The following is a 19,425-nucleotide window of genomic DNA, read 5'->3' as shown; positions in this document are numbered from 1 at the left end:
TTGATCCCTCCCCTGTTGCTGGTAGAAATGTAAAATGGTACAGCCATTCTGGCAAAGATTATAGCGGTTTATTACAAAACTAAATGTACTTATCATGTGAAGCACAAATTGTACTCGTAGGCATTTGTGTTAGGGAAATGAAACAACATGTATTTATTATCTCAGTTTCAGTGAGCCAGGAATTCTGGTCATAGCATAGGTTGGTCGTTTGCTTCAGGATTCTCAAAAGGTTGCTATTAGAGTGTCAGCCAGTTTCAGCTGAAGGTGAAATCAGGCAGATCTCCTTCCAAACTTGTCACGTGGTTGTTGTTGGGTTGTTGGGTTAATGTCCTCACTTTCAAGGGCTGTTGGCTGGAAGCTATACTGAGTTCCTTCCCTTGTATTTCTCTCTTACATGACAGTTTGTTTCATCAAAGCAAGCAATCCAAAAATGTGAAAGGGTGAGAGAGAGTGCAAGGAAATGGGAAGATACCATCTTTTATAACCTGATGTCAGAGGTGACATTCTGTCACTTTTGCCCTACTCTACTTTTGAGAAGCAAGTCACTAGATCCATCCCTCCCAGAACAGCATGTAGGAGGATGTATTTTTAGAGGGGAGTGAATAAGAAAAGGTGAGATCATTGAGGTATATTTTAAAAGCAGATTATCACAGTCCATCCTCTGTCTTCTAATGTTATGTATGCAAACTACATTCATCCTCAAGGTCTTCAAGTCTCATCCAATTATAACATCTGTTCAAAGCCTATTGCTTCATATAACTTAGCTCCAGCTGTGAATTAGGCCCCTGGATCTATTTCTTAGTACAGTTCCTTCATCTGTAGGTCTGTGAAACTGGCAAATTAAGTTATCTGTCCCCAACATCACCAAAATACCATAGTAGGACAGGCATAGACATTCCTATTCAAAATGGCAGGAAGATGGCACATAAAAGGAATCATTGGTCCATAGCAATTCTGAAATCCAGCAGGACAAACTTTGGGAGTTCCTTGGTTAGGTTTTGAGGCATGTGAATAATCATTCTTGGCTCTTGATTCTGCCCTTTCAGCTCTTGTTTTACCCTCAGTATTTTTTCCTTCTTTACAAAAGGTAGCATGTGCTAACAGCTGAGCAATTGCTTCAACCTGCTTCCTCCCAGGAGAATTTGGGGAGTTCAATAGCCTCTTTACACTTTATATTCTTTGTCTCTGTCATCCTTGCTGGTAGGGTGTCTGCTGATATTTCTCAAAAACTGTGTGGACCTCCTATGAATCTCATCGGAGTTCATTCCATTATACAAAAGACACATTTACAAATCTCTTCAAAATAAGCTTTTCTCTACTTTGGACTTTTGCTGGGATGGCTGAAAGACAAAGCCCTAAAGCTTTTTAGAGGCTTCATTTTTTAATTTTTTCTTTAGGGGATCTGTGATGCATGCCCTTAATCTCTAAGGGGGACATTTGCATAACTGAATAACACAGTGATCCTTTGATGTTTTTGAGCCCTTAGTTAACATTTGTGCAGTTTCACTCCTGGCTTTATCTGTACACATTTTCCTGACTTTTCTTGAATCCATTTCTTAATTTTTTAGCATCTTTTTCTGTGTGATGAAGCTGAGAATTTTCAAAATTATCAGGTTATGGCTACTTTTTGTTTAAGAGTTCTCTCTTTTTAAATCTAATCTTATAAGTGACATCCCATAACTCTTGCCATATTCTATTCGTTACAAGAAAGTCACTTTATCCAGCCCACTCACAAAGGAAGGGGATTACACAAGGAAGTGAATACCAGGAAGTGGGAACATTGAAACCATTTTAGAACCTGCCAACCACCACAAGAAAGTTTCCCAAGGGAATAGAATTGCAGATCCCAGGTATATGAATCAGCTAATTGATTCACCATTTCAAGGTTCTTTTTTATTTCTAATTCAGCAAGTAAGTGCTGAGTGCCATTTACATGCAAAACATCTGATCTCAGATGCCTTATATTTTCTTAAATGTGTGCACTCATACTTCCAGATCAACTAACTCAACCCCTGAACCATTTTTGTTCTCCCATTATTTTAGGGCTACATGAGTATAAATGCTCATATGTATGCAAATATGCATACGTACACAGGCTTGTACATCACTGCTTTCTTAGTACAGATTTCATGTATGGTTCTTACAAACTTCTCACACTTATATTTTGATTATATACATAAACAGATGACTTAAGAAATATAAAGGCTCAATTATGTTTCTTTGTCAAGCAGGGAAAATTGAAAAGTCAAAACTAGAATTTTATGATTTAAAGCTGTTAGAATTCAAAAATCTAAAAAAATCACCTGTCAGTGCTTAAAACGCATACATATCTTCTCACACAAGAACTGATAACAGGTTAATCCAAAAAGCAATGCTATTGGATAAGTGAGGCTTAGTTTAATTAACTTTCAACATTGTAAGGCAAATAAGTGGCAGCACCAGGCTCAAATCCATTCAGTACAATTGTGATAGTCATCATGGAATATGATATCTAATAATTACATAATTTAATACAGCTAAATATAAATGAAAGTTTTGTTACCATTTGTGCACCACACACAGTGCCATCAGCCACATAGACATAATCTCTTCCATCTGATCTCACTGAAGACCCAGTAGCTACGGATATGCATACATGCCCTGGTATATATGAATAAACTGCAGACTGAACAGCACTTTTATATGTATTCTTATCTGGCCAAACACAAGCTAATTTTCCACAGAGAACATCCCTGGAAATGGAAAGCAGAAAATCCCTTATCATCTTGTGTTTCAATGATAGCAAGTTTCAAATAATTATTATATTACATGGGTGGTAACATGAATGTTCAATTGATGGTATAAAACCAGAATAAATGCCAACATAACACTATTTTATAGTTTTGCAGCAACTGAATGCAATTTAATTAATTGGCACTATAGCAGAATTGAAAACTACACACTGAACTCAAATGTCCAGACATGACTTCATTTCCTATTCCAGAACTCAGCTTTGTTGTCTAGTCTCCAGTTGTCTTAGAAGACTCATCATATTTTATCACATTCTTTGGGAAAATTCACCACCTGCTCCCACTTTGATATAGCTTAGCCAGTCTGATCATTCATTACCCAACATTTTCTGACAGTAGCTGATTGCATTTATTTACTCTTGGTGCATCTTTTGAGCCCCTTCTGATTATGCCCATGGTCCCTGCCATGGTCTCTAGTCAGTACACCTCTGTAGTGTATTTTGGCATTTGGCAAAATGACTCTTTTATTTTGATCCCAAGATTCTTCCAATAAGCTAATACTTCCAGAGATTAGGGAACTTTTAGATCCCCCTTATGCCACAAGTATAACAAAGATTATCCCATAAACAGTTTGTTTAGCCATTTATAATCTATCATTGGGTAGAATATCAGCTTTTCTCTAAAAGGCTTACAATATTCTTAAACAATGACCTGGAAAATAATCTATGTCACCTCTTTCTCTTGGAATCACTCAAATGTATCAACTCTAATCCTCAATAGAAACAACCATTCTTAGCTATTGAGTATATGTCTGTTTAGCATGTCATTACTATTTCTCCAAAAGTCTCCCCTTAGGAAATTTCATCTAGTTATCCTAGAAGACCATTTTTGGCTCTTTTAATATCACAGGGATTAGCTTGATGGCATCAAGAAGTGAACAGTGAAATGAGGTTTGGAGCCAAAACCTAAATCGCTTTCCAAGTTTTCTCCCCTCCAGTCTATTTTTTCTAGTTTCTCAGATCTAGATGTTTCTTTCGACTGTGGCTCCACTCTCTTTCTATAGAATACATCTTAAAACAGCTTTGCATGGTAAGTGTCTTTCCAATCTGGCTACAGAGTACAAACTCTTCCTCCAAAGTCTATTCTCTCAAAATTTTCACATGTGGCTGAATTCTTAGAAGTGATTTTTCTTTTCTGAAAAGGGACCACAGTCTGCTTACAGCAAATGAATTGTGCTATAGAATTCTAGTCTCATCTAGTGATTTTATTTCAAGAAAATTCATGTACTCTTATTATCTCAGATGAAGTTCAGATAAGTCACAGTTGCTGACTTTCATGGTTCCTTCCACCTTTCCTTTTCCTTCTCCCGTGGATAATCTTAGACCAAGGGCAGCAGACGTGCCTCTGGCCATCAGGGAGAGAGATTAAGTGTGGCTGGTTTACCACCGTCTCCTGCCTTTGTTGGCATCCCCTTAGCATAACTCAGTCTGCCTGATCACTGGTGCTCTATATTGGTTCTAACAAGGTGTAGCAGATTATACTTTGTCTTTTAATGATTATAAGGTTCTCCTCATGAGATCTCCCCTCATATGCATTCACTTTGTGATTTTAGACCTATTTCAATCCATTAGTCTTCCCGTGTTGAGGTATGTGGAAAATTCTGCATTCTTTACATGTCATACTTAATCCATAATAAACTCATGTGTAAAGGCATGTGGTGGAGGATACTGTCTTAATCCTACCCAACACCTTCTTCAGCCATTTATAATCTCCATAAAGGATCCAAGCTGTTTTTTAACTTTGCAATTTTTTCTGACTATGTCTCAGAAATTAAAGAAAGTCCTGCATCTCTCTGGATCACTTGACCTTATCTGGGTGTTTTCACATTCTCTTCCCACTCCCTTGGTTCTTGAATTTGGCTCTGTTACAATTTTTTAAACGACTTTAGGGTATAATCAACAACTGAAAAGCTGTTCATATTTAATGTATACAACTTGCTGAATGTGGGGATAAGTACACACCGGTGAAACCATCAACATCATCAAGGACATAAACATATCCATCACTTCTCAAACTTTCCTCCTGCCCCTTGTATTGTTATTATTATTATCATCATCATCATCATCATTGTTATTATTATTATTGCGGTAAGAACACAACACAAGATCTACCCTCCTAGCAAATTTTAAGTATACAACACCGTATTTTTAGCTATAGAACTAGGTTGTATACAGAACTTACTTATCTGCTACTATTTTTTCCACATTTATTGAAATATAATTGACAAATAAAATTGTAAGATATTTAAAATATAAAATGATGATTTGATATACATATATATTGTGAAAGAATCTCCCCATCAAGTTAACACATTCATCATTTCACATATTTATCTTTTTCTGTTTGTGAAAACATTTAAGTTCTACTCTTTTAGTAAATTTCGGTTATCCAATACAGTGTTATCAAGTATAGTCACCATATTATACATTAGATCTTCAGACCTTATGTATCTCATAACTAAAAGTCTGTATCCTTTTACCAACCTCTCCACATTTCCCACTGGCAACCACTTTTCTACTCTCCATTTCTATGAGTTTGACTTTTTATTTTTTTGCTTTAGATTCCACATATAAGTGATACATTTCAGTATTTTTCTTTTTCTGTCTAGCTTATTTCATTCAGCATGCTGTCCCCCAGGTTCATCGTGTTGTCACAAATGACAGAACTGCCTTCTTTTTTAAAGCTGAATAATATTCCGTTACATATATGCCACATTTTCTTGATCCATTCATTCGCTGATAGACACTTAGATTGTTTCCATACCTTGGCTATTATGAATAATGCTGCAATGAAATCTCTTCAAGATACTGATTTTATTTCCCTTGGATATATAGCTAGAAATAGGATTGGTGGATCATATGGTAGTTCTATTTTTAACTTCCTGACGAAACTCCATATTGTTATCTATAGCAGCTGTGCCAGTTTATACTCACACAAAGAGTGTACAATGGTTCTCTTTCCTCCACATCCTCACCAGACTTTGATATCTATTGTCTTTTTGACAATAGCTATCTTAACAGGTGAGGTAATAGCTTGTTTTGGTTTTGATTTGCATTTCCGTGATGATTAGTAATGTTGCACATCTTTTCACATACTTGTTGGCCATTTGCATATCTTCTTTAGGAAAATGTTTATTCAGGTCCCTTGTCCATTTTTAAAAGGTTATTTGTTTGCTATTGAGTTGTAAGACTCCACTGTGTATTTTGGATGTTAACCCCTTATCAAATCCGTGGTTTGCAAATATTTTCTCCCATTCCATAGGTTGCCTTTTCAGTTTGTGGATGGTTTCCTTTGCTGAGCAGAAGCTTTTTAGTTTGTTGTATTCCTATGTGTCTGTTTCTTTCCTTTGCTTTTTGTGCCAACCCCCAAAATCATTTCCAAGACCAATGTCAAGGAGTTTATTCCCTATATTTTCTCCTAGGAGTTTTACAGTTTCATTTCTTACATTCAAGTCACTTTTCCATTTTGAGTTTATATGTATATGGTACAAAATAGAGGCCACGTTTTATTTTTTTCCTGTAGCAATCCAGTTTCCTTGACACCATTTATTGAGGAGACTATCCTTTCCCCATTGGATAATGTTAGCTCTTTGTCAAAAATTAATTCACCATGTATGCATGGGTTTGTTTCTAGATAGTCTATTCTATTCCATTGATATGTTTCTGTTTTTATACCAATATTATACTCTTTTGGTTAGTACAGTTTTGTGATATAGTTTGAAATCAGGAAGTGTGATGTCTCCAGCTTGTTCTTCTTTCTCAGTATTGCTTTGGCTATTCTGGGTCTTTTATGGCTCCATACAATTTTAGAATAGTTTTTCTATTTCTGTGAAAAATGCCATTGGAATTTTGATAGGGATTGCATTGAATCTGTATATAGCTTTGTATAGTATGAACATTTTAACAATATTAATTCTTCCAATCCATTAGCAGAGAATATTTTTACATTTATTTGTGTTTTTCTTCAATATCTTTTATCAATATCTTATAGTTTTCAGTGTATACATCTTTCACTTCCTTGTTTAAATTTATTCCTAAGCATTTTATTCTTTTTGATGTTATTATTTTTTTATTGTCTGTCTTTTATTTCTTTTTAATTTTTTGGATGTACATCATATTTCGAATTCTGTGTACATTACATCACGTTCACCACCCGAAAACTAATTATAGTCCATCCCCTCACATGTAAACCTAATCACCCTTTTTGCACTCCCCCCTTCCCCCTTCCCCAATGGTAACCACCAATCCAATCTCCAATGCTATGTGGTTTTTTTTTTTTGTCGTTTTATCTTCTACTTATGAGTGAGATCATATGGTATTTGACTTCCTCCCTCTGACTTATTTCACTCAGCATAATACCCTCAAGGTCCATCCATGTTGTCACAAATGGCTGGATTTCGTCTTTTCTTATGGCTGAGTAGTAGTTCATCATGTATAAATACCAGATCTTCTTTATCCATTCATCCCTTGATGGGCAGCTAGGTTGTTTCCATGTCTTGGCTATTGTGTATAATGCTGCAATGAACATAGGGGTGCAAGTATCTTTATGCCTTTTGTTTTCAAGTTCTTTGGACAAATACACAGCAGTGGACTAGTGGGATCATATGGTAGATCTATCCTTAATTTTCTGAGGATACTCCATACTGCTTTCCATAGTGGCTGCACCAGTTTGCACTGCCACCAGCAATGAACAACGGTTCCCTTCTCTCCACATCCTCTCCAACATTTGCTGTTTCCTGTCTTGTTAATTATAGCCATTCTGACCGGAGTGAGGTGATACCTCATTGTCGTTTTGATTTGCATTTCCTTTATAGCTAATGATGTCGAGCATCTTTTCATATGCCTGTTGGCCATCTGTATATCTTCTTTGGAGAAATCTCTGTTCAGATCTTTTGCCCATTTTCTAGTTGGATTGTTGGTTTTTTTGTTGTTGAGCTGTTAGTTCTTTGTATATTTTGGATATTAACCCTTTATCTGATATATGATTTGCAAATATCTTCTCCCAATTGTTAGGATGTCTTTTCATTTTGTTGATGGTTTCCTTTGCTGTGCAGAAGCTTTTAGTTTGATGTAGTCCCATTTGTTCATTTTTCCTTTTGTTTCCCTTGCCTGGTCAGACAAGAGACTTGAAAATATGCTGCTCAGACCGATGTCATAGAGCATACTGCCTGTGTTTTCTTCTAGAAGTCTCATGGTTTCGGGTCTTACATTCAAGTCTTTAGTCCATTTTGAGTTGATTTTTGTGCATGGTGTAAGGGAATGGTCTACTTTCACTCTTTTGCATGTGCCTGTCTGGTTTTCCCAACACCATTTATTGAAGAGACTCTCCTTTCTCCATCGTATACTCTTGGCTCCCTTGTCAAATATTAGCTGTCCATATACTTGTGGGTTTACTTCTGGGTTCTCAATTCTGTTCCATTGATCTGTGTGTCTGTTTTTCTGCCAGTACCATGCTGTTTTGGTTACTATGGCTTTGTAGCATAATTTGAAATCAGGGAGTGTGATACCTCCAGCTTTGTTCTTTTTTCTCAGGAATCCTTGGCCTATTTGGGGTCTTTTGTTGTTCCATATAAATTTTAGGATTCTTTGGTCTATTTCTGTAAAAAATGTTGTTGGAACTTTGATAGAGATTGCGTTGAATCTATAGATTGCTTTAGGAAGTATGGACATTCTAACGATGTTAACTCTTCCAATCCAAGAACACGGAATATCTTTCCATTTCTTTCAACAATGTTTTATAGTTTTTGGTGTACAGATCTTTCACCTCTTTGATTAAGTTTATTCCTAGGTATTTTTTTCTTTTTGTTGCAATTGTAAACGGGATTGTATTCTTAATTTCTCTTTCTGCTACTTCGTTGTTAGTGTATAGAAACGCAACCGATTTTTGTACATTGATTTTGTATCCTGCAACTTGACTGTATTCGTTTATTATTTCTAAAAGTCTTTTAGTGGAGTCTTTAGGGTTTTCTAGATATAAAATCATGTCATCTGCAAAGAGTGACAGTTTCACTTCTTCTTTTCCAGTCTGGATCCCTTTGATTTCTTTTTCTTGCCTGATTGCTCTGGCTAGGACTTCCATTACAACATTAAATAAGAGTGGTGACAGTGGTCATCCTTGTCTGGTTCCTGTTCTTAGAGGGATAGCTTTCAGTTTTTCTCCATTGAGAATGATATTTGCTGAGGATTTGTCATATATGGCCTTTTCTATGTTGCAATATTTTCCTTCTATACCCATTTTATTTAGATTTTTTATCATAAATGGATGCTGTATCTTGTCAAATGCTTTCTCTGCATCTATTGAGATGACCATGTGATTTTTATTCTTCATTTTGTTAATGTGGTGTATCACGTTGATAGATTTGAGGATGTTGAACCATCCCTGCATTCCTGGAATGAAACCCACTTGATCATGATGTATGAACTTTTTAATGTATTGTTGTATTCAAATTGCTAGTATTTTGTTGAGGCTTTTTGCATTGATGTTCATCAGTGATATTGGCCTGTAATTTTCTTTTTTTGTGTTGTCCTTGTCTGGTTTTGGCATCAGAATAATGTTGGCTTTGTAGAAGGAGTTAGGAAGCCTCCCCTCCTTTCAATTTTTTGGAAGAGTTTGAGAAGGATAGGTATGAAGTCTTCTTTGAATGTTTGGTAGAATTCACCAGGGAAGCCATCTGGTCCTGGACTTTTATTTTTTGGGAGGTTGTTGATTGCTGATTCGATCTCCTTTCTGGTGATCGGTCTATTCAAATTTTCTACATCTTCTTGGTCCAGTTTTGGAAGTTTGTATGTTTCTAAGAATTTCTCCATTTCTTCTAGATTATCCAATTTTGGCATATAGCTTTTCATAGTATTCTCTTAGTATCTTTTGTATTTCTGAGGTGGCTGTTGTAATCTCTCCTCTTTCATTTCTGATTTTATTTATTTGAGCCTTTTCTCTTTTTTTCTTGGTGAGTCTGGCTAAGGATTTGTCAATTTCGTTTATCTTTTTGAAGGACCAGCCCTTGGTTTCATTAATTTTTTCCATTTTTTTTTAGTCTCCGCTTCATTGATTTCTGTTCTGATTTTTATTATTTCCTTCCTTCTGCTGATTTCGGACTTGGTTTGTTGTTCTTTTTCCAGTACCTTTAGGTGCCCTTTTAGTTTTCTATTTGGGATTTTTCTTCTTTGTTGAGGTAGGCCTGAATTGCTATAAACTTCCCTCATAGAATAGCTTTTGCTGTATCCCTCAGATTTTGGCATGCCGTCTTTTCATTTTCATTTGTCTCCAGAAATTTTTTTATTTCTTCTTTGATTTCTTCATTGACCCAATCAATTTTCAGTAGCATTTTGTTCTGTCTCCACATTTTTGTGGCTTTTCTGGTTTTCTTTCTTAGTTGATTTCCAGTTTCATACCTTTGTGGTCAGAAAAGATAGATGGTATTATTTCGATCTTCTTACATTTATTGAGACTTGTTTTGTGGCCTAATATGTGATCAATTCTGGAGAATGTTCCATGGGCATTTGAAAAGAATGTGTATACTGCGGGTTTTGGATGGAGTGTTCTGTATATATCTACTAAGTCCATCTGGTCTAATGTGTCCTTTAAGGCCAGTGTTTCCATATTGATCTTCTGTTTGGATGATCTATCCATTGGTGTAATTGGAGTGTTAAAGTCCCCTACTATTATTGTGTTACTGTCTATTTCTCCTCTTACGTCTGCTAATAATTGCTTTATATATTTAGGTGCTCCTATGTTGGGTGCATAGATATTTACAAGTGTTATATCTTCTTGTTGGATTGTTCCCTTTATCATTATGTAGTGACTGTCTTTGTCTCTTATTACAGTTTTTGCTTTAAAGTCTATTTTGTCTGATATAAGTATTGCTACCCCCGCTTTCTTTTCTTTGCCATTTGCATGGAATATCTTTTTCCATCCTTTCACTTTCAGTTTGTGAGTGTCTGTAGGTCTGAAGTGTGTCTCTTGTATGCTGCATATAAATAGGTCTTGTTTTTTTATCCAATTGGTCACCCTATGGCATTTCATTGGAGCATTTAGTCCATTGACATTTAAAGTAGCTATAGATAAATATGTATTTATTGTCATTTTGTCACTTTTTTTTCTGGGTGTTTTAGTGGTTCTTCTCTGTTCCTTTCTTTTTCTCTTGCTCTCTTCCCTCGTGATTTGATGGCTATCTTTAGTAATATGTTTGATTTCTTTTGTCTTACTTTTTTTCCTGCTTGTTATAGGTTTCTGATTTGTGGTTACCATGAGGATCCTATTTAATATACCATGCATATAACAGTTTATATTGAGTAGAAAGACTCTTTAGCTTGACCTATTTCTTTTTTTTTTTAAAGATTTTATTTTTTTTTTTCTCCCCAAAGCCCCCGGTACATAGTTGTATATTCTTCGTTGTGGGTCGTTCTAGTTGTGGCATGTGGGACGCTGCCTCAGCGTGGTTTGATGAGCAGTGCCATGTCCGCGCCCAGGATTCGAACCAACGAAACACTGGGCCGCCTGCAGCGGAGCGCGCGAACTTAACCACTCGGCCACGGGGCCAGCCCCAGGCTTGACCTATTTCTAAAAGTTGTACTTTTTTACTTTTTCATGGTGATTTTAGTACGTGTCTTTTACTCTTCATATTATTTTCACAGGTAGTTGATCTGCTGCCTTTACTCTATTTTTACCTTACAAGTGATTTTCCTGCCTTTTTTTTTGTTGTTGTCGTTTTGTGTTTTTTAATAATTGTTTTCTTTTTATCTCTATTTGTGGTCATTGCTTTCCCACTTAAATAAGTCCATTCAGCATTTCTGGTAGAACTGGTTTCTTGGTGATAAAGTCCTTTAATCTTTGCGTGTCTGGGAAGCTCTTTATCTCTCCTTCCATTCTGAATGACAACCTTGATGGATAGACTATTCTTGGCTGTAGGTTTTTTCCTTTTAGCACTTTAAATATGTCATGCCATTCTCTTCTCGCCTGTAGGGTCTCAACTGAGAAGTCCACTGACAGCCTGATGGGCTTCCCTTTATATGTCACTTGTGGCCTTTCTCTTGCTGCTTTTAGGATTCTCTCTTTGTGTTTAATTTTGGACATTTTGATTATAATATGTCTTGATGTGGGCCTCTTTGGGCTTCTCTTGTTTGGAGCTCTCTGTGCTTCCTGAACTTGGATGTCTGTTTCCTTCCTCAGGTTAGGAAAATTTTCATCTATTATTTCCACAAATAAATTTTCTGCCCCTTTGTCTCTCTCTTCTCATCCTGGGACGCCTATAATCCAAATGTTATCATGCTTGATATTTTCCCAGAGTTCCCTTGCACTGTTCTCATACTGTCTAATTCTTTTTTCTCTTTTCTGTTCTGCTTGGGTGATTTCCTCTAGTATTTCATCTAGCTCGCTGATCCGTTCTTCTGCTTCCTCTACTCTGCTATTGAGTCCCTCTAGTGAATTTCTCATTTCGAGTATTGTATTCTTCATTTCTGATTTTTTTTAATATCTTCCAGTTCTTTGCTGATGTGCTCACTGTGTTCATCCATTCTGCCCCGCATATCTGTGAGCATCCTCATGATATTTTGTTTGAATTCTTTGTCGAGTAGGTTGCTAGTTTCTGTTTCATTTAGTCCTTTTTCTGGGGTTGTGTCCTGTTCCCTTGCTTGGAAAGTATTCCTTTGCCTCTTCATTATGCCTCTTTCTCAGTGCTATTTTCTTTGTTTTGGGTGAGTCGGCTATGTCTCCTGAGCTTGGAGAAGTGGCCTTATGTATGAGATGCCTTATGAGGCACAGCAGTGTGCTTCCCTCTCTTCACCAGTCCATAAGAACCAGGAGTGACCCCTTTGTGGGCTACTTGTGTCCTTCTGCTGTGGCAGGGTTGCTTCCACTGCAGGTACCCAGGGAGTCTGATCTTTCCTTCCTTGGCCAGCTGTTTGTAAATCTGGTTTGGGGAGCCTCAGCTCTGTTGGTTACAAAGTCTATCAGCACACCCTTATTGCAGTTGTCCTCTTAATTGTGTTGGTAGGCTGTGTTGTAGTTGGTTGCTAGGCACAGGGGCTTACAGTTGTGATAGGCCTCAGGCCAACAAGGCTGTTGTCAGTTCTTTTAGGAGTGCAGCTTAGTGGGGTAGCCCTGGGCATGGGGGCACTCAATTGTTTCAGGCTTTGGAAGGTGGGGTGATCCTTTTTATGGCTATTTTTGAAGCACAAGTCCTCTGCCGCTGTTAAGCCTCACCCCCCACAGGACCACATACACTGTCAACACAGTCCTGGTCCATGCATTCTTCTCAACCCCCTGGAGTGTACCCCAATGCCACACTGCAGAGGACACTACCTCTTCCCAAATGCCCCCCACAGTTCACCTGCTCCTCACACAGGCCCTGCCCCCCCAGAGGCAGACACCCTTGGCTGCCTGTAGAGGATCAAGGCACCCAGTCAATGCAGGCTGAAAAGTAGCCTGAGGGCTTGCTGTTAGGTGGGGGCAGTCCCTAGGGCGGGTTGCCTGCCCTGGCTTGACTGGATTAAATCTGTGCTCTAGTGGGTGTGGCAGACCCCTGGGCTAACAGGCCAAGAGATGAACCTCAGTGGCTGCCACTGGGGTCCGTGTCAGCATGCCCGGACCAGCTCAGAAAAATGGCCCCCGCCAATGTCTCAGTCTCCGGAGAGGTCCCTCCTCTCACCAAGATGCCCCCAGAGCCCACCAGGTGAGTCTCATTTCACCAAAGGACTGTCAACCTTCTCTCTGGTGATTTTAGGTTGCTGCAGTGAATAAGTTTGTGTGTGGGCCCTTTAAGACCCAGGTCTTTTTGGCTTTCAGGCAATAGCTTTTCTGTGGGTGTCCTCACTACAGTTAATAGCCAGCAAAGCCACACAGTAAGCCTACCCCCGTCTCAGTTGGGCTGAGTCCCAAGGATGCTTATAGCAGTATCACCCCCGCTCCAGACCTCACTTCTCCAGGGAGAGCTGAGTACCTTAGGATGGCTCCCCCCCTGGCCAGCTGGGAAGTCCGCTGCTCCCAAACCTGGTTTTTTTCTTCTCCAGCAGGAATTTCTGCCTCTTCTGCCTTCCTTAGGACTGTCCCTTGTCATGGGGGTTCTTTTCATCCAGTTTTAAGTTTTCAATCCTGGGTAATTCTTCCAAAAATTGTTGTAACCTGGTTGTGTTCATGGGAGGAGGTGAGTTCAATGTCTGCTCACAGTGCCATCTTGATGAGATGTCCCTTTTTGATGTTATTGTAAGTTGGATTGTTTTATTAATTTTTCTTTCCAATAGTTCATTGTTAATGTGCAGTAATTCTACTCATTTTTGTATACTGAAATTGTATTCTGCAACTTGACTGAATTTTTTCACTAGTTCTAACAGTTTTTGGTAGAGTCTCTAGGGTTTTTCACATATAAGATCATATCATCTGCAACAAAGACAGTTTTACTTCTTTCTTTCTGATTTGGATGCCTTTTATTTCTTTTTCTTATCTAATTGCTGTGGCTGGGTCTTGCAGTGTTATATTGAATAGAAGTGACAAGAGAAGGCATCCTTTTCTTGCTCTTGTTCTTAGAGGGAAAACTTTCAGTTGTTACCATTAAACATGATGTTAGCTGTGTTTTGTCATATATGACCTTTATTATGCTAAGATACTTCTCTACTAATATGTTGAGAGTTTTTATAGTGAAAGGATGTTGGATTTTGTCAAGTGCTTCTTGAGCACCTATTGAGATTCTGTGTATGGTGTTTATCCTTCATTTCGATTGATTTGCAGATGTTGAACCATCCCTCATCCTTGTAATAAATACCACTTCATCACGGTATATGATCCTTTTAACGTACTGTTGCATTCAGTTTGCTAATATTTTGTTGAGGATTTTTGCATCTATGTTCATCAAGGATGATGGCTTGTTATTTGTCTTTTTGTAATGTCCTTACCTGGCATTGGTATTAGGGTAATGTTAGCCTTGTAAAATGAGTTTGGAAGTGTTCTCTCCTCTTCTAATTTTTGTAAGATTTTGAGAAAGATTGTTATTAATTCTTCTTTAAATATTTGGTAGAATTCACCAGTGATGCCATGTGGTCTTGGACTTCTGTTTGTTGAGAGGTTTTTGATTACTCATTCAATCTCCTTATTTGTTATTGGTCTGTTCAGATTTCCTATTTCTTCGTGACTCAGTCCTGGTAGATTGCATGTTTCTAGGTATTTATACATTTCTTCTACTTTATCCAATTTGTTGGTATATAAATTTTCATAGTTACTTCTTATGATCCTTTGTATCTCTCTGATATAAGTTATAATGTCTCCTCTTTCATTTCTGACTATAGCTATTTGAGTCCATCTCGTTTTTCTTGGTAAGTTTAGCTAAAAGTTTGTCAATTTTTTCTTTTCAAAACACCAACTCAGTTTCATTGATCTTTTCTTTTGTCTTTTTAGTCTCAATTTCATTTATTTCCACTCTATGTTATTTCCTTCCTTATACTAATGTTATGCTCAGTTTATTCTTTCTTTCCTAGTTCTTGAGGTGTAAATTAGGTTGTTTATTTGAAATATTTCTTCTTTTTAATATAGGAATTTATCACTATGAACTCTCCTCTTAGAACCATTTTTGCTAAATCAAAAGTTTTGGTATGTATCCATTTTGGTATAGTATCCATTTTCATTTGTTTCAAGATATTTTTTGATTTCTCTTCTTATTTCTTCTAAGACCCATTGATTGTTTGGTAGCATATTGATTAATCTCCAAATATTTGTAAATTTTCCAATTTTATTGTAGTTGATTTCTAGTTTCATATCATAATGGTTTGAAAAGATGCTTGATATGACTTTGGTCTTCTTAAATTTATTAAGACTTGTTTTGTGGCCTACGATATGATCTCCTGGAGAATGTTTCATGTGCTCTTGAGAAGAATGTGTTCTGTTGTTATTGGATGGGATGTTTCATAAATGTCTGTTAAGTCCATCTGGTCTTAACTCATAGTTTAAGGCCAATGTCTTCTTATTGATTTTCTGTCTGGATGATCTATCCATTGTTGAAAGTAGGGAATTAAAGTCACTTATCATTATTTATTGCTGTATGTTTCTCCTTGCATATCTGTTTATATGTTTTCTTTATATACTTTGGTGCTCTTAAGTTGGTACATAAATATTTACTCATGTTATATTCCTTAATTTGACCTTATTATCATTATATAATGATCTTCTTTGTCTCTCTTTACAGCCTATGGTTTAAAATCTGTTTTGTCTCATATAAGTATAGCTGCCTGTGCTTTCGATTCCCATTTACATATTTGCACTGTCTTTTTCCTTCCCTCACTTTACATGTGTTGTAAAGCTGAAATGAGCCTCTTTTAGGCAGCATATAGTTGAGTCTCGTTTTATTATCCATCCAGCCACTCTATATCTGTTGACTTGAGAATATAGAACACTTACATTTAAAGTAATTTTTGATAAGTATAGACTTAATATTGCAATTGTGTTAATTGTTTCTTGGCTGGTTGTCATTCCTTTGTTCCTTTTCCTCTGTTGCTATCATCTTTTGAAATTTGATGATTTTCTGTAGTGTCATGCTTTGATTCCATTCTCTTTATCTTTTTTGTATCTATGTTAAGTTTTTGCTTCGCACTTACAATGAGGCTTACATAAAACATCTTATATTTACACAATCTAAATTAAGTTAACAATGTAACTTTGAACACAAAGCTCTACATTTTTACACTCCCCTCACACATTTATGCTTTTGATGCCACAAGTTACAATTCTTTACATTGTGTATCAACTAACACATTATTGTAGTTAATAGTCATTTTTAATACTTTTGTCTTTTAATCTTCATACTGGAGTTATAAATGATTTTCCCACCACCCTCACAATGTTAGAGTATTCTGAATTTAACTATATTTTTACTATTTGCAGTGGGTTTTATACTTTCGTATGTTTTCCTGTTTCTAATTAGCATCCATTCATTTCAGCTTGGAGAACTCCCTTTAACATTTTTCATAAGGCAAGTCTAATGGTGATGAATTCTTCAGCTTTTGCTCGTCTGGAAAACTCTTTATCTGTCCTTAAATTTTGAAGGATAAGTTTGCTAGGTATAGTATTCTTGGTTGGCAGTTTTTCTCTTTCAGCACTTTGAATATATCATCCCACTCCCCTCTGGCCTGCAAAGTTTCTGCTGAAAAACCTACTGATACTTTTATGGGGGTTCTCTTGTACATAACAAGTTGCTTTTCTCTTGTTGCTTTTCGGATTCTCTCCTTGTCTTTAACCGTTGACAATTTAATTTTAATGTGATTTGGTTTGGATGACTTTGGATTCATCTTATTTGCTTCTCCCTGGGCTTCCTGGATATGGATGTCGGTTTCTTTCTCTAGGTTAGGGAAGTTTTCAGGCATTATTTCTTTGAATAACTTTTCTTACCTTTTCTCTCTCTCTTCTCATTCTAGTACACCTATAATGCATATACTGCTATGTTTGATGGTGTTCCATAAGTCCCTTAAACTGTCTTCACTCTTCATCTTTTGTATCTTGCTTTCTGATTGGATGAATTTTACTGCCCCGTCTCCTAATTCATTATCCTTTCTTCCTGTTGAGCTAGTTTGCTATTGAACAGCTCTGTTGAATTTTTCAGTTCAGTTATTGTATTCTTGTATACTTTGTAATTTCTGTTTGGAACTTTCTATATTTTCTATCGCTCAGTTGAAATTCTCAATTTGTTTGTGCATTGCTTGCCTAACCTCAGTAAACATCTTTATGACTGTTATTTTGATCTCCCTATCAAGTAAATCACTTATCTCCACTTCATTAAGATCTGTTTCTGGAGATAGCTTATTTCGTTTGGGACATATTCCTATATTTCTTAATTTTCCTTGATTTCTGTCTTGGTTTTTGTGCATTAGATAAAAGAGCCACCTCTCCCAGTCTTGACAGAGTGGGCTCATTTAGCAGGCAAACCTTATCAATCAGCCTGGCCTGAGTTCCAGTTTCCTCTGAAACTTTGTGATTGTCCCAGATGCCTTATTTGTTCTTGGTTGCTCCCAGTAGTTGAGTGTGTGCCAAGATCCATCAGTGTTCCAAAGGGGGGGATTGCATTCAGCCCCTAGAAGTTGTCTGATTGGAACCAGAATCCTCAGGCAGCAGCTGGGAGATGGGCATTTTTGCCTGCTTCCTCTGAGCTGGGCCTGGGTATATAGCTGCAGGGTGCGGATGGAAGGATACTTCTGTGTCTGTTAAGAAATTCTTTTTTGCTACAGTCTGGTAGGACTAATGAATGGAAGTCCCATTAGCTATTAGATCCAGGTGGCTTGGGAACTTGTTCCTTGGGTAGCAGCTGAAAAAGCTATGGTACAAACATGTATAAGCTCCTTTCAGGAGATACTGATGGCTTGAAGCAGGCTATGGAGAGACAGTGAGGGGAAAAAGCTGATGGCTTCCCAGGTCACTTGGAAGCATCAAAGCCAGCCCCTAGATGCATTCTAAATTAGAAGGCTGACCCTCGTCAAGAACTTTTAAAGTATGCATATGGATCCCTTTCAGGGAAAGCCTGGGAGATAGGTATTTTAGTCTGTTCCCTATATGCTGAGCTTTAGGGGGATAGCCATTTAAGAGCTCCTTCTGTGTTTGCTGCAGACCTGTGGGACATGTGAATGGAAGTCCCTGTGACTATCAGAGCCAGGTGGTTTGAGGACCTGTTCCTTGGGCCTCAGTGCAAAAGCTGGAGCACAGACATGTGTGCAAGTTCCTTGCAGGGAGATACTGATGAGTTAGAGTAGACTACAAGGAAATGAGGGGGAAGGTGTCCGCCACTTTCCTGAGTCCCTGGGGAGAGTTACAGTCAGTCTCCAGATGTGTGCTAAATTAGAAGCCTGACCCTCAGGTGGCAGTTTTCTAAGTATGCAGATGGACCCCTTTCATGGAAAGACTGAAAGGTAGGTGTTTTGCCTCCTCCTTCTACAGTGAGTCCTGGGGGATATCCACAGCATGTGCTTACACTCCCATTAACACTCATTCCTTTGTTTGCTATAGTCTTGTGGGTCTCGTGGATGCAAGCCTCACTGGGTTTCAGAACTAGGTGTTTTGTGATCCTGTCCCTCAAGTGGATGTCTTAAACATTGGGGCACTAAATGTGGGGTCTAAACTCTTTTCTCCTCAGGGAGAAGCTGGGAGTTTCCTCCTAATTGTATGGTGCTGTGCCAGGGGGTGGGGTTTATGGTATAAAGTGTGTATCTACCTGTTTCAGTATGGTTATTTTCTCATTTACCTAATGTGCAGGAGTAGCTCAGCTATTTTCTGGATTTTGTTCAGAGATAATTGCCCCATGTGTACCTAAACATTCAGTATGTCTGTGGGAGGATGAGAATTCAGGAGCCTCCTATGTTGTCATCTTGGTCAACCTCCTACCTGTTACAATTTTTGCGATTCTTTTAATTTCAATATTCCCTTTGAAATTCAAGAAGCATTTGTTACAGGATAAGCACTTCCTTTATTCAGTTTTATGAATCTTTTTATTTATGGCTTATAGTAAAACAATATTCTAGTACTCCAAATTTAGCTATTGATAGGTACTGCCATGCTTTGCATATCATTGTTTTGGAAACAAACAACAAAAATGAAAAGGAAAACTTTGCTCCTCTTGACAATCCTACATCTTAAAAATCAAAGCACTTTCTTTGGGATTATTATCATTTAT

General features: G+C 37.5%; 1 protein-coding gene across 8 annotated transcripts in view; it reads right to left on the bottom strand.

Annotated features, from left to right (window-relative positions):
- LOC103543289 (disintegrin and metalloproteinase domain-containing protein 18-like) overlaps positions 1-19,425 on the bottom strand; it is a 466,882-nt gene that overhangs the window by 81,712 nt on the left and 365,745 nt on the right. For all 8 annotated transcript variants that reach the window (XM_070598809.1, XM_070598814.1, XM_070598808.1 and 5 more), the window contains one exon: positions 2,543-2,732. In XM_070598809.1, the coding sequence (XP_070454910.1) occupies positions 2,543-2,732 (190 nt within the window). The remainder of the gene's footprint in view (positions 1-2,542; positions 2,733-19,425) is intronic.

This window comes from Equus przewalskii, chromosome 28 (genome assembly GCF_037783145.1).
Source record: "Equus przewalskii isolate Varuska chromosome 28, EquPr2, whole genome shotgun sequence".
Classification (NCBI taxonomy): domain Eukaryota; kingdom Metazoa; phylum Chordata; class Mammalia; order Perissodactyla; family Equidae; genus Equus; species Equus przewalskii.
This window is presented reverse-complemented; position numbering and strand designations above follow the sequence as displayed.